The sequence below is a fragment of the Ictidomys tridecemlineatus genome, chromosome 5 (genome assembly GCF_052094955.1).
Source record: "Ictidomys tridecemlineatus isolate mIctTri1 chromosome 5, mIctTri1.hap1, whole genome shotgun sequence".
Taxonomy (NCBI): domain Eukaryota; kingdom Metazoa; phylum Chordata; class Mammalia; order Rodentia; family Sciuridae; genus Ictidomys; species Ictidomys tridecemlineatus.
The window spans coordinates 65,922,597-65,938,327 of NC_135481.1; the positions used below are offsets into that span (position 1 = coordinate 65,922,597).

At 40.9% G+C, this 15,731-nt stretch overlaps 1 protein-coding gene across 10 annotated transcripts in view; it reads left to right on the forward strand.

Annotated features, from left to right (window-relative positions):
* Trim9 (tripartite motif containing 9) overlaps positions 1-15,731 on the forward strand; it is a 102,244-nt gene that overhangs the window by 42,002 nt on the left and 44,511 nt on the right. For all 10 annotated transcript variants that reach the window (XM_078050138.1, XM_078050137.1, XM_021724849.3 and 7 more), the window contains exons 2-3: positions 8,799-8,894; positions 11,503-11,625. In XM_078050138.1, the coding sequence (XP_077906264.1) occupies positions 8,799-8,894; positions 11,503-11,625 (219 nt within the window). The remainder of the gene's footprint in view (positions 1-8,798; positions 8,895-11,502; positions 11,626-15,731) is intronic.

Sequence of the window (15,731 nt, forward strand, 5' to 3'; positions counted from 1 at the left end):
GCTGTGAAGTTCAAATTCTGACCAGAATTAGCATTGTCTTGCTGGAAAGGAGCTACTTTTCTTTTTTCCCTGAGAGGTAGAAAAGCTGCATTTCTGTGTTCAAATATTAGAATATCCTAAATTTGTACTTTGTTTAAGAGAGAGAAATTTTTTTATTAGAGCTTTATAGTTATACATAATAGTTGGGTTGAGAGAGAGAACTTTTAAATAGACATTATCAAGCTCAGAATGGTGGCCGTTTCATAGATATTATGGTTCCTTGGGGATTGTGTCTTTTTGCTTTACCGTTGTTTTCCAAGCATGAATCACTGTGTCTCATGGTCATAATCCATAAATATTGGTTAAACTGATAAATCATGAGACAAATCATAGTTTTTGTCTGTATTAGTCAGTTTTGCTGCAGTAATAAACAATCCCCAACATCTCAGTGGTTTATCAAACTAAAGTTCATTTCTTCCTCATGAAGTATGATTAGAGGCATTTGAGGTTTTGTTCCATGTATCTTTTGATTCTGAGGCCCACAGCTGCTCTTTGGGATGTGCTTAATGGTATGCTGAGTTGGCTTACCTCAAAAGAGCTGATATTTCTTATTAAGTGCAAGTTCAGTAATGTCATGTTGGTATGCTAAAATCAACTCATGTCATAAAAATTGACAAATACTATAAACCAAAATTAGGTGGTTTTTGTTTCATTTTGTTTGGCTTGGTTTGGTTTTTTGTTTGTTTATTTGTTTGATTGTTTGGAGAGTTTGTCAGTACACCACTGACTTGTATGAAAAATAGGAAGAGAAAAAGAACCGCCAAAAAATCACAATTTCCCTTAAGGTTAACAAAAGTCATGTGGCCAAAGATGACAGTAAGGCAGAACACATGGTCCATCTTCAGGAGGCACAGCAGGAACTGACAGAAGTGGAGGAGCAAGTAGTTGTGAACAATACCACAACCTACCTCAATGTTTGAATAATTATAATTAACTAAACCCCAAATCAGGACAGATGGTATGACAAAGCATTTCAATGATTTATGTGAGTATATTTTAATATTATTCTTACAGAAATAGCCCACATTTTGAGTTCTTACAATAGGCCCCACATTCTGTAGAAGTTTCTATATGATTTTATATAATCCTGATCATCCTATGATGCAGGTACTGTTATCATCCATATGTTGCAAATGAGGCAACTGAAGCTTAGTGTATTAGATAAGTTGCATAAGAATGAGTAATTGTTTAGTGCTCTTGGTAGACACACCTGTAAGAATGGAAAGAAACCAAGATTAAGTAGAGGGTAAAGCTGACATGTAGTTTCCTGAGCCAATCTACAGGGAGTTCTGCAACTAGGATGGTCTTTCAACACTGCCCCTGCAATCAAGGAGAGGGCCATGGGATACCCCTATACATGGGTATAGCCTTCAGCAAGACAATTCCCAATGGCCAAGAACTATTCCTAGTGTGCTCTAGCAGCAGTTGATATTCCCAGCAGCTGGGAGAAGGATGAATAACCTTTAGGAGAGAATTCTGGGCAGAACACCACAGTATCTAGAACAATTAGGTAATGTGCCCATGATCACACAACTAGTAAAATGCTGAGATTTAAACCCAAGTCTGTCTGACTTTAGCCTGTCCTCTTAATTTTGATGCTATATTCATCCCCATTGCCCTATCTATCTGATCTAGTTGCTAGTATCTGACAGAATAATGACATTTATAATACATTTTCATGGTTTAAAAACCAGTAAAACAGCTTATTTCAGTTGAAATTGTTGTGAAAAAGTAAGAAAATGGCGCTATGCATTAGCTTTTGCTGTGAATGTTTGTGTGCTTGTGTATACAGGTCTAGCAATGAAGTGTGGGAAAGGGGATTATATATAACAGTGTGTTAGTAAAAGTCCTCCTTTCTCCTTCCAAATGGCTTGGAGCCAAGCTTACAATCAACGTGGCAAGATTCGTTTGCTAAATGAGAGATGTGCCAGCTTAAGCAGGGGACTTGGCATCCCTAGAAGTACTCCCTCACTTGTCCTTCAAATTAACAACTGTGGAGGCTAGATCATTGCCCAAGATTGCCCCAGTTCTCCCTGGGTCAGAGCCAGGGTTAGCAACTGTCCAATCAAAACAAGCCAGACATTAGTGAAGGAATAACAGAAGATCTTAATAAAAAATATACTATTGCAATAGAGAAAAGAGTCCAGCATGAACTGAACCCAACTTTCATTTATACAGAGATAACTCAGCATTTTGTTTGTTGTGGGTTTTTATGTTTTTGTTGTTTGTTGTTTATGTTTGTGCTTTGTCATCAGGGATTGAACCCAGGGCATTTAACCACTGAGCCACACCCCCAGCCCTTTTAAAAATTTTTATTTATTTATTTATTTATTTATTATTTATTTTAATTAGGTATAAACAATAGCAGAATGCATTTTGATTCATTGTACACAATTGCAGCACAACTTTTTATTTCTCTGGTTGTACACGATGTAGTAACGTAGCATCACACCATATGTGTAGTCATACATGTAGCTAGGGTAATTATGTCCATCTCATTCCACCATCTTTCCTGCCCCCATGCCTCCTCTGCACCCCTCCCTCTCCTTTGCCCAGTCAAAGTTCCTCCATTTTTCCCATGCCCTTCCCCTATATTATGGATCAGCATTCACTTATCACACTCAGCCTTGGGTTTTTTGGGATTGGCTTACTTTGCTTAGCATGATATTCTCCAACTCTATCCATTTACCTGCAAAGGCCATAATGTTATTCTCTTTTAATGCTGAGTCATATTCCATTGTGTATATGGACACAGTCTTGCCAAGTTTCCTAGGGTCTAGCTAAGTTGCTGAGGCTGACTTTGAACTTACAACACTCCTGTCTCAGCCTTCAAAGTCACTGGGATTATAGGTGTGCTCACCAGGCTGACTGGGCATTTTAAAGGGAGAATGCGGGAGTATGAAGTGGGGTGAGCAGGGGCTCAGTAGAATTAGGGAGGTGAAAAATTACAAGAAGTAGGAAAGTGGAGGTTGGTCCATGTAAAGCTCATCTGCATTTGCTGACTGATGCTCATTGAAAGGGTTCCCACCCTCCCTATCTTCAGGTGTTGGTTGGACCAAACAGTAAACTTTTTTGACAACCTCTAATTTTCTCAGACAGGCACTTTAAGTGGAGCTGGGTTCAGCCTTGGAATGTAGCCTTGAGCTATTAGAAACTATGTTAGTGTTTATTTATGTCTTTATAGATCAAGGTTGAGGCTTAGTCTAGAAGAAGGCTCCAAGGAGCCTGGCTAGGTTTGGGGCAAGAAGAGAATCTTTGTTATAACCAACTAGCAGTGTGTAGCAGTTTAATGGACAAAATCCCTACTCATAAGACCCCTTTAACACCATTCTAACCCAAAGCCAAGAGCCTCCCTGTACTCCACCAATGAGATCTCACACATATGCACACATCTATACTCTTAAACTCATATTCCTGTGCACTCATACACATCCACATTTACATACATTCATACAACCACTTTCTCACATACATATGCCCACATGCATATATACACTTACATACTCATACATACACAAACTAACACACACACACACACACACCACGTCCCTAGATTATGTACTTCAATTCCCAGGCCCAGCTTCTCAGTCTGCTGATCACAATCCTGCTGCTGCTGGGCTTAGAGACAGTTTAGTATCCTTCAAGCAACTGATCTCTGGGAATTCCTGTCCATCCTCTACTCAGTGAGCAGGGGTTGGAGTAGATCCCTTCATGGGGCAGGAAACGTACAAGCAGAAAGAATGAAAATTTTAGCTAGAAGGAGAATCAGATCCCATGGACAGTTCATCTGGAATGTTCCCAAACATTAGCCACTTAGTTCTTATTCTTTTACCTCACTCCCCACTCACCCCAGTCTCAGTTCAAGTTCTCAGGCCAGTAGGTGAGAAAGCCAGCTCTGGACCCCAATCCCAAGCTTCTTCCTTATTGCCATGATACCCTTCTCTTTGATAGGATTCTTTTTCAAATTCACCAAAACAAAAACAAAACCAAAAACTTCATACAGGAAAGGAAGCTGAACATTTCACAGGGTAACTAGTCATGCTATGGCTTATATATTAACTGACAATTGAGCATGACCAGGTCCTTTCATAATCATTAATGAGCCCTCATCAGCTCACCTTCTCTGCTTTTACATGCTTATACCATGGGTTGCTCTGCACCCCCTCCATTTCTTTGGGGTTGTGGAGCAAAAGGCATGACTTGGGGATCCCACTAAGGTTCGTTGTGTTCCATGTGAGTAGAAACACCTTAACTCAGGCATACCTTCTCCAAGCCTCTACAATTGACAGATTGGTGATTGGGATTAAGTAGAATGTACATTTAAAGCACCCATCAGAGTTCCCAGGTCATAACAAATGACCATTATAACTATTAGAGTTTCTTGCTTTTACTTTTTACTTGTATAATATTGGTAATGTTGTGAGAGTCAAAAAAAAATCAGCATTTCTTCAGGAAAAAAAAAAGTTATTCTCTTGGGCACCTTTTTTCAGAATCTCATTGCACCAGTGGCCACTTTATTCCTGTGTTTGGTGTTTACCTTGGTACCTGCAAAGGAGGTAGAGTGGGCTGTGGCTCACCTGCAGTACCTGAACAGTGTGCACTGTGATGGAGAAGGTGCCCCACACCTTCTGGGCCACTGAGCAGCTGTTGTTTATTTGCTGCCTCACCTGTTTCATACCAACTCTTTCATTGATCCTTTTTGACCTGCCCTTTACTTGTATCTTCAAATCTCAGACAACCAGGAAGTTTCACCCAATATTAGTAGTAAATTGAGGGGAAAATGACAAGTGTATGGTATTTACAGTGGAGTAAGGGGAAGAGCCAGTCTTCTTTCGGGGGTGTGCTCAGCAGCATGGCTGCATGCACGTAAAGTAAGAAATTGGTCAGGATGGATTGAATTCCTTTCCCCTTTGCTGAGCCTAAGAAATGGGTTCTGAAACATCCTCTGCGGTTGCTCTAAGGTTGAACTCTTGAAATTTCTCCTAGAAATACTCCTTTTGGAGGCAAGGAAAGCCTCCAAAAGGAGTATTTCTAGGTGTGGAGTTAAAGGGAGAGGCATGCATGGAGGGGAGGAAGAGTTGGAGTTCTTTGTTTCTCTTCTTCAGCAGCTTGTCATCTTTCTGTAGACCTTGGTTATTCTGATCATGCTCTGAGCCAAGAACAACTTAACCAGAAAACTGTCTGTGCTTCTGTGGGTGCATCATTTTTCCATTCTCATTCACTTTCAGACACCTTCATTAGAAAATGAATCTCCAAGAACTCTGAAAGCCACTGCATAGGCATTATAAACAGCCTGTAGAACCTTCCTCCCTCTAATGACTATATGTACAGCCAAAGATATTGCAATAAAAATACACACTGCATATTTGCATTTTCAGTGCTCTGGTGGTAAATCTACAATGCTGCTCTGTGGTCCTGAATACAGAACATCTCTGCTAGCACAGATCAGGAATTTAAAGGTTTCTAGGAAACCAGATCAATGAATAATAAGGTTCTTCTATATCAGATATAGCTTACAAATGTTCTCAAAGGACTACACTATAAAAACAATGCACATATAAGTCCTTACCACAAAGGGCATTTTCTAGTGATAAATAGCTTTCCAGGATTTCTCATTTTTGTCTCCTGCTCAATTTCTACAAGTAGACAAAGCTCAGAAAAAAAGGTTTCTAGACCTTTATCTTATAATGCAGTTGTTTTATCAAATACCAGAACAATCATTAGCCAGGTGAGGGCACTAGGACTGAGCATAGACACAAAGAAAGGAAACCTGGGAAAAATTGTCTTTTGCAGTTCACTTATTGCTTTGCCATATAAAATCCTTGATGAAACCAGCACTCTTTGTCTACTACTAAATGTTTTTTTTCCCTAAGGATATGCAACTCTTGGTTAACAAAACTTCATGGGTGTCAGCTCTGACGTAGATACACAGACAAAATTAATTGAAAATTTGGAATTAAGAAATCAGATAGCTCCACTTCTGTGTAGCCAAATGAATTTATCTTCTGTACTCACACTTCCAAGGGTGGTTACTAATTCATAGGTTATAATAAAAATAAAGCTGTGATTGCTCAACAAACCTTTAGCCATTCAGGAAAAAAAAGAAAAAAGAAACATGAGTTCTAAAAGAAACATTTCCTCCTAAATGAGACACTTTTTTCCTCCTTTATCTATTGGGTTCCTGGAAATAGTTCTTAAGGAGACATTTAACCTCTTATGATGGTGTAACTAAGACCCAGTGTTGTGGTTTATATGTAAGGTGTCCCCAAAAAGCTCACATGTGAGGCAATGCAAGAAGGTTCCAAGGAGAAATTACTGGGTTATAGCCTTAAACTAATCAGTGGATTAATCCCTAATGGAATTAACTGAGTGGTAACTGGAGGCAGGTAGGGTATGGCTAAAGGAAATAGTTAATTAGAGGCGTGGCTATGGGGTATTTATTTTGTATCTTGAGAGCACTGTCTCTCTCTCTCTGCTTTCTGATTATCATGTGAGCTGTCTTCCTCTGCCACACTCTTCTGCCATGATGTTCTGCCTCACCCTGAACCCCAAGGAATGGAGCCTGCTGTCTGTGGATTGAGACCTCTGAAACTATGAGCCCTTAAATAAACCTTTCCTCCTCTCCAGTTGTTTTGGTCAGGTCTTTCAGTGAAGCAGAAAAAAAGCTGGCTAAAACGCCCAGTAAAGCATTGAGTAGGCTTTTTGCAACTCTAGGTTCAATGTGTGATTTTTCTTACTCAGTTGTGTTGGTCTACCCTTCTGGCAGTGTAAGTGATGGAGAACACTCTCCAACAGATCCTGTTCCAGGAATCTGTGCTTTGGATCCCTCCAGTCAGCAGGTGTTTGTGTAAGCAGTAATAAAGAAAGCAAATAAGAATTAATAGCAGCCAACATTATTAAGCATGTACCCTGTGGCTGTGCACCAGCAGGGTTCTGGGCTTTAGACATAGTATCTCATACAATGTCCACATCACCCAAGAATAGTAATAGTATTCTTCTCATTTTATGGAGGAGGTAAAACTATGTATAAAAGGTTGAATAGCCAGTAACTGGCAGCATTTATGAGATCTGAAAAGTTGCCTTAATCACTACCCTGTATTAGCAGAAGGTTTCAAACACATGAATGCATTCAACCCTCACAAACCTACTGACAAAGTATTATTACTATTCCCATTTTTTCCATTGGAGTAATTCAGGCACAGCTAACTTTATCAAGGCACACTTAGTAAAGGACAAAGCCAGAATTTTAACTCTTTCAAAATCTGTTCTTTTTACCAACCCACATTGCTTCCTCCCAGCATTTGGCATACATATTTTTAATAGTCAGTACCCATTCTGTTTTACAGTTATTAAAAAAAAAGAGTCAATAGCCTGTTTGTATTTAATAAGGCAAATATAAGAGAACATTCACAGGACCAAGAGATTTAATTTTAAGATTCTGTCCTTTTATTAAAGAAAAAAAATGGGTAGATAATACATTACATTGGCAAGGAGGAAAACAGAGTTTAGTTTATCCAAGGAGGCATTTTGGGAAATGGAGTCTGTCACAATGTGAGAGACAGAAGGATATGACCAGGCTACTTGGAGATGGAATTTTGTATCAAATACAATGCTCATGGCTGGAAGTGAGGAAAACTCCTATAGAGGGGACTGGAGTTTTACAAGAAATCTAGTTAGTGGTGGGAGGCTCCACTGCTCCATGATGCCATTGGATCCAAGCTCCTTTTTTTTCCCCATCCTTCCACCAGATATTTATAAATACGATTGAAAGACTATCCTATAAAAGCAGTGCACACAAATCTTTACCAACAAGGACATTTTCTAGTAATGAAGAGCCTTCCAGGATTTTTTCATTGTCTTCCCAACTGTCTTACTTCATTCATCACTGCTCCTCATGCCAGTCAGAAGACATCACAGCCATCGTAAAATCAGGAGCCAAGGGAAGAGGCTGCACCAGCCACACCAGTCCATGTCAGCCAAAAAGCTCTCTCAGACCATTCCAGCCCCCAGTAGACTTCCACTTCCATTGATCAGCAATGTGTGTCATGGCCACACATTGAGCAGACAGTGAGGCTGGGAGAGCAAGTGTTTACCTGGATACATTGCCTTTTCAAGGGAACAGCACCCCTGTAGGGACAGGGTGGTGAAGAAAGTCAGAAAGGGAGCAAGACTTGGTTAGGAGGCTGGTGTGGAGAGGTGTTAGGGCAACAGGGCCATCATGGGAAGAGGAGGGGGACATTGATTGGGTAAAAGGGGGAATGACATCCTGCTGTTTACCTTTGTCACCACATGTAAGTGGCCCCCAGAGCATTGCACCAGAACCTGAACCTTTCTTCTTTATTCTGTTCTTGTCTCTCTTCATTCTTTCTGACCCAGTCTCAGATAATAGCTCTTTGGACTAAATAATGTCAATAATAATCAGATCATCCGATTCACTGTTTTGTTTGTTTATCCTTAGCACATAATAGGTATTACATAAGTAATCACTTAATTGGAGATGAGGAAAGTCTAGATATATATCAGCTCATGAGCCAAAGGCCAGAAGTTTTCACTGCTTTTGAGGGGAAACTCCTCAGGAGCCCCTGGAAAGGAGTGTGGACACCATTGTTGATGGAATCTGTATGAACCAATGTCAGCTCAATGACCTGACCCAGACAAGCAGGTTGACAACTCCTGGTCCCGGGGTCTTCCTCTCTGAAACAACTCTGTGTGGCCTTGTGTGATTAGAACTCCGTGTTTTCCCCCCTTTCTCTCCTCAGAGCCAGCTCTCCCAGGCACTGAATGGATTGTCAGACCGGGCCAAAGAAGCCAAGGAGTTTCTGGTGCAGCTCCGCAACATGGTCCAGCAGATCCAGGTAGCAGAGTCACCTGGGACGGAAAGCAAACCCTATGGGTTAATGTGAAATGGTGGGGGTGTTTGTGTCTTCTCCTTTATTTTTGTGTTCTGGGAAAATTCCTATTTTTTGTTTCCTGCCCTGTCTCTTTTATACATACAAACACACAGAGAGCAGCTTCCAACCTGCCCCTTTTTGAGGTGCTTGCCTTTTGCCCGCAAGCAAGAGACAGCCTGGGTTTCCAAGTGGTTCCTGTCTTTCACACTGAAGTCCTAACTCCCTACTAGCATGTGTGTAGAAAGAGAACTATTTCTTCGTAAATTCTAGTTGTTCATTACTGAGTTTTAAAGCCCTATTCGTTCCCAAAACACCTATAGTAAATACATCTTATTCAACATTAACAAGGCACATTTTCTCTAGTTTTTTCTTCCTTTCCTTCCTTTTTTTTTTTTTTACTTATTTACTTTCCTTCTTTCTGTTCTTTTTCTTCTTTCTTTCATTTCTTCCTTTCCCATAGAAATGCTTCTCCTCTAGTTAGGTACTTGGATATTTTCCAGCCATGATCTCTTGGTGACTATAATTTCAGATATCTTTATCTGGACACAATGACCAGCAAGCAGGTCATTCATCACTTGAGAACTCATAAATTATCTACAGTAGTAAAAGGGATAACCTATAAAAGGCATGAGACACTAAAATAATGAACCTTTTCACTGTTTGCCATTCTTATGTTTTGAGGTTTGCCTCATAGAAATAACCTAAACTCTGGCTATTGGCTTTCTGAGTTAACACTGAATCCATATCAAGGCAGAAATGGATTTTTTTTTTAACAACATAAGCCACCCTTTCAAAGCATTAGACACTGATTTTGCCCTTTTTTGGCATGCATGACTATGTTAAAACGTTTGATTCCCCTAACAACCCAACGGTTTTGTACACTTCCTTCTGTTTTTCAAAGCCATGGAGCTTATCAATCAGTCCTTTCTTTGCTTTTGCTGGCATAAAATGTGCAGACCCAGGCTTGCCTCTTTCTTGCCTCTTCATCAGAGCAAAGCTTTCTTTCTGCAAGAAAAAAGTAACAGAGACTTCCAGGGGAAAGCTCCCTCCCTCCCAGCCTTCTTCCACCATTTCCCTGCATGGGGCATAGAGCGCTCTTAAATTATGTTTTCAATGGGTGTTCCCTGAAAACTCAAAAAAAAAAAAAGATTGCCATGAAAGCCAGTATTAGCATCTATAGATGCATTACTCAAGCAATTACTAAAGCATACCTTATATGAAGATCTTGTGTTTGAAAAAAAGTTATCAAATACCTATCAGTGGATTATTATATAGACATAGTTCTTCATGGCTTTGGGAATAAAGTGCGTTATGTTAAACTGTTCCTTCCTTGCTATTCCCAAAACATTTACAATTTACTCAACACTGTGCTATTTTGAAAAAAAAATGTTTAGTTGTAGATGTACACAATACCTTTATTTTATTTATTTGTTTTTAAGTGCTGAGGCTCAAACCCAGTGCCTCATGCATGCTAGGCAAGTGCTCTACCACTGAGCCACACCCCCAGCCCTCAACTGGGTGCTATTTTTAAGAGCTATTAATACATATGTGGGTATTTAGCTTTCATTTACTATAAATCCTAATTTTGTTCAGATTATGGTTTAAGAATCAAAATTGCATATGTAACTTATTGAAAGATTATTTTGCCTAAATGTCTATTATTCAGTGAATTGCTTAAATGAAAGACATGTATAGATTTAAATCAAGTAAAAATTTGATATCCTACATTTAACTTAAACATTATAAGGAAGCTCTAATTCATTTAGCACATAGTTACCTTTCCACATATGTTGCTTTATACCTGATGTTTACAGCAATGATCCTGTTACAAACATTGATTATTATTCACCATTGCTTTCCCTAATGAAAGGGACAAGATCTTTTGCTGATCATTCTTATTTCTTATAAACTTCTGTTGTCATTAGAGTATTGTTTAATGTTGAAGACCACTGTAACCCTGTCTTCTTCCTTATGTTGAATTTAATGATTTTGTCTCCTGCACTAACCATCTCCCACTGCACTTGGTTGCCACCCTCCACCACACAGAACTGAACACATGTGACTCACTGTGGGACTCATGTGCCACTCTACAAGTTAAAAGTTTTTTTTTTTTTTTTTTTTTTTTTTTTTGATTGAACCCAGGGGCACTTGACCACTGAACCACATTCCCAGCCCTATTTTTCATTTTATTTAGAGACAGGGTCTCACTGAGTCGCTTAGTGCCTCGTTTTTCTCTGAGACTGGCTTTGAATTCACAGTTCTCCTGCCTCAGCCTCCCAAGCTGTTGGGCTTACAGGTGTGTGCCACTGGCTTAAAGATTTATTTTACTGACTATAATCCAACTTGTGGAAATAGTTTCCTTTTGATAAAAATGTAAGCAATAAAAACTTTTTTGATCTAAATTTAACACTATAGAATGAAGTTTATCCAGTTATTTTAAAAATACCAAATGTGCTCTGTGAACAGAGTCCATTTCCACTCCCTTTGTCAGAGATGCCCTGTCCACACGTGAATGAGGGATCTATGTTTTCTCTGGCAGCTCAAGTCCTGAGAAATGTGCTTTCTCACACAGGAGAACAGTGTGGAGTTTGAGGCCTGTCTGGTGGCCCAGTGTGATGCCCTCATTGATGCCCTCAACAGAAGGAAAGCTCAGCTGCTGGCCCGTGTCAACAAGGAGCATGAGCACAAACTGAAGGTGAGCACTGCGCTGTGGCGAGAGCGGAAAGCCCAGGAGCCAGGCTTCCAGGGGCCGTGATGGACAAGCAGGGAGAACTCCCTGCCCTGGTGAGGAGGGCATGATACCCACAGCCCTGTGGCCTGGCCAGAGAGCAAGCAATCCTGCCTTTCACTACTAACTCCTTCATTTTCCTAATCAGTGTTTGTTGAATGACAGCTGTGGGTACAGAAATAATAAAATTAGTAAAAATCCCTACCTTCATGGAGCTTGAATTCTACCAGGAAGGGTAAACAGTAAGCAACATAAGTAAGATATGCATTATATAAGTAAAAAGTGCTAAGAGGGGATAAAAGGCAGGAAAAAGAGGTGGTGGGTATTAGGGATGGGGGTTGAAACTTTAGATAAGGTGGTCAATGTGGTCGTACAGAAGCAAAAAATGTATTTTTGAATAGGGAAATTGAACCTGTACTTTCTAGAAAACAAACAAAACTTGTCTGGATTTCTAAAGTGAACTTTGCAAATGGGCATGAGTGCAGACTTATATATCACCACACAGTGAACTTGATTGATGACAAGTCTGGAACCCTAACGGCAGGTTTGGTCCTCCTGGAGACAACTTATGGTCTATCGATTGCCCCACTGGAGCAAAACAACAAGATGTGAGAGCAAGAGTTAGATGGCAAGAGTGAAGCAGAAGGGAATCCAGCAGTGGGCAGTCAGTTGAGGACCTCACATGTGGTCAGCAAACTCAGGGTGTTTCTCAGAGAATGAGTGGCAGGCAGGTGGTGTAAGATATTGCCTTGGGATTAGGGTGGAAAGAAAAATAAAGTCTGACCAAAGTTTCTGTATTGAAGCCAGGCATCAGGAGGTTCAATCATGGACAACAGTGAGTGGACACAGCCTTAGGAGGGCTAATGATGGGTCGATGACCCAGTAAGGGGCAGGTATCACCTAGAAGGTCTGGAACAGGTGCTAGTCCCTAGAGAACAAGAGAAGACCCGTTTCTAAAGAATGAGGTTCCAAGAGGTAAATTTTTGTCTGCGGCCAGCACAAATGGTTAATTGTTTAGTCATGCGGGGAAATTCTCAGGGAGTTACAGATTTTACCTTTAAACCAAGCTCCAGGATGGCTCCTCAAGCTCGCTGCCTCAAGCTCCCCAGGGAGGAAGTGAGGTTCTATGAGAGAGACTAGCGAGAGAGAGCTAGCACGCTTGGGAGTGGGCTTTTATTGGGGAACTCTAAATTCTGGGGAACATCCTGTCCAATGAAGGTCAGGGGGGTGGGGTGGGTAGTGTTGCAAGGTCAGGTGAGGTGATTGGGTCCCTGGGGTAGTGGAGAGACAAGCCTCTGCATGGACACAGCTTTGGAACCCAAAGGGAGGGCAAGTCCTGCCACATCTGCTACTGGACACCTCAAAACACCTAGCCGGGGAGTAACTCAGTCACGTGCATGGTTGGTCTCCCACAGTAAATCAAGGAAGAGTTTCAAGAGTGAAGAAACAAGTGACCACAGCTTATAAGATCTGGGGTTGAAGCTTGGTGGCAGGGAAGCTTTGAGCAGGACAGTACCCCATTGGTAATTACTAGAAACAAGGCAAAAAACCAGTTGCTATCTGGAGCATGAGACCTGGGCAAAGCCTGCAACAAGACTGGCAGTGCCAAGCCCTGAGCAGGAGAACTGCCAATCATTAATGTGTGCCCCACCCTCGTACCAGGACCCTGAGCCCCAGAGAGCTCTGTTTTGAAGTCAGAGAGCCACATAGCATAATAAAGAAAAATGTTTCCCTGAGGACGCTTCACAATTCATTACAAAGGTGAACAAAGGTGAACAAACCCAAACTCCAGCTTCCTCCTCCAAGGCTCCCTCTTCTACTTCCCATCTGCATTTTCTCAAGATGCAGTTAGAGCCACACACCTGTTTCTTCCTTCCCCAATGTCAGGAAGTAATGTGGTGGGAACACAAATCTTTCTTTCCTGCCTTTGAGAGTTGTCTGGCTCACACTCTGGGGGTGAGGGGCCTGTGGAATTAAGGCAGGCAGGAGGATAAGCTTCCTGATGAATTTTGCCAGCCTCACCTCCAGCTAGTGCGTCCTTGAGTGCTGATTACAACTGCACACTTTTATCAAGGAGAGGCAACAGTGGGTTGCTGGATAAAGGAAATTGCATACCATGGAATTAGAATCTGAACCTTAAGTTTAGAAAGAAAATGTCCAGGGCTCTAATGTTCAAAGAGCCCTGGCCTTTTGGTTTGGGCAGCAAAACACTGCTTCCGAGTGACCATTAATGTTTCCTGATTGTGGGTCTAACTAGAAGACCTTCTTAGGTTCATTTTAAAATGAACTCAAGTTTTTGAGGGGAACCACACGCACCCCACTTGCATGGAGACTTCAACAAGGACTGAAAGTCACAAGAAGGGGTTGGATTTCCTAGGGAGGAATCCTCCTCATGGCCTGTACATGCCTAATCCATAAAGTGTCTAGCAATGAGGAGTTTTACTTAGATGGCTCTTGGTGCCTCAGTTTCCAGTCTCATCTCCCAATGTCTATGATTAAGTTATTTGCTTTTGAATTCCTTATAAGGCCCACCAAACTGTGATTCATGACAATATGTGTACTGATTCCTAAAATGCGGGGGGAATTAAAGGCAATATTAAAGATACAAATGCTTTTTTACCCAAAGAGTTCCGGAAAGTTTTATCATGTAGATCTCAATCTTATAGATTTATCTGGAACAATGTGGAAAATGGTTCTATTCCATAAACTTTTTCATTCAAGATAGTCAGATTAGGTCTGAACAAAATTGTTTTTTTCATAATCACCATTTTAAAAGTCTGAATTAAAATCTGGAAATGTTATGACATGTGATTCTGCAGTTTCCCAAACACTAACACAGAATAGACATTCTCCACAACCAAGTCTTGGCTTTAATAATAGCAATAGCTAAACACTTTCTTTGAGGCAACGCTATATAAATTGTGCAATAGGGATCAATTCAGTCATTCCCACAACAGCTCTATGAGGTCATTATTACCATTGTCTCCATTCTAGAGAAACAACACCACCATGATATTAAAAACAGGTCCAGAATTTGATTGCTGGTACCACAGAGCCAGAATCATAACCACAGCATTCTATGGCTCCTGGCCAAAGTTTCTGGTAGAAGTACAAAGCAGAGAGCAGACTTTCCATCAGTCAGCCAGGACCTAATGCACATATGCAAGGAGACAGATGCTGTATAGAAACACAGGTAGGGGGAGGGACCCAGGTGACTGACTATGGATGAATTCTGCCCTTACAGAGGTTACAGTTCAGTGGAAGAGATAAGTCACAAAGGACTCCTGCACAGGTAGTGATCAAGCTTCCAGGAGAGGTGGCCAGTGCCATAGAAGTTGTGAGCAAAAAAGTTGGAGCTAAAAGGGTAACAGAGCAGCTCATGGAAATGCTGGCACCGGAGCAGTCTGAGTTGCAGGAGGAGTAGGTTTATGACCAACCACTGCATTCTTGCCTGCAGAGCCACAAAGCTTCCAGAGAAAGAGAAAGAGTGAGTAGCACAGTGTGTCCTGTGGTCTTGCTCCATCAGTTAGATTTGAAGACCGATGGTCATTTTCCATTTCCATTACCTGTTTCAACATGATTAAAAATTGTCAAGATAGTCCTTCATTTTGGCCTCCTTCTGAAAAGCAGAATTTTATTGTAATAACAATTCTCAGAATATTGTTGGAATCACATAGCACTGTGTAAAATAAAACTATAAATGTCTTTGGGAATTGAACTGGACAGCTAGAGATTTCACTGCTAAGTAGCAAAGCAACCAGTCTCCATCCATACAATTTTAACTTCTCCTCAATGGAAATATCTTTTATAAAACATAGCAAATGCTTTCTAGCTCCATTACACAGAAGATGGTGAATGGATTGTGATAAGTCATGTGGCAACTCTAGTGGCAGCTCCAGGTTTTCTATATAGGAGACACAGACAGAAGGGCAGCAGTGTGAATGAAAGAGGAAGTCAAAGATTGAAAAAGCAAAGTTTATCCATGTCAAAGAATGGCAGAGGGATATGAAAAACTCCCAGTCACCCTGGTTTGGTGCCACCTGTGCAGGCCAACACCATGAGAATATCAGTTA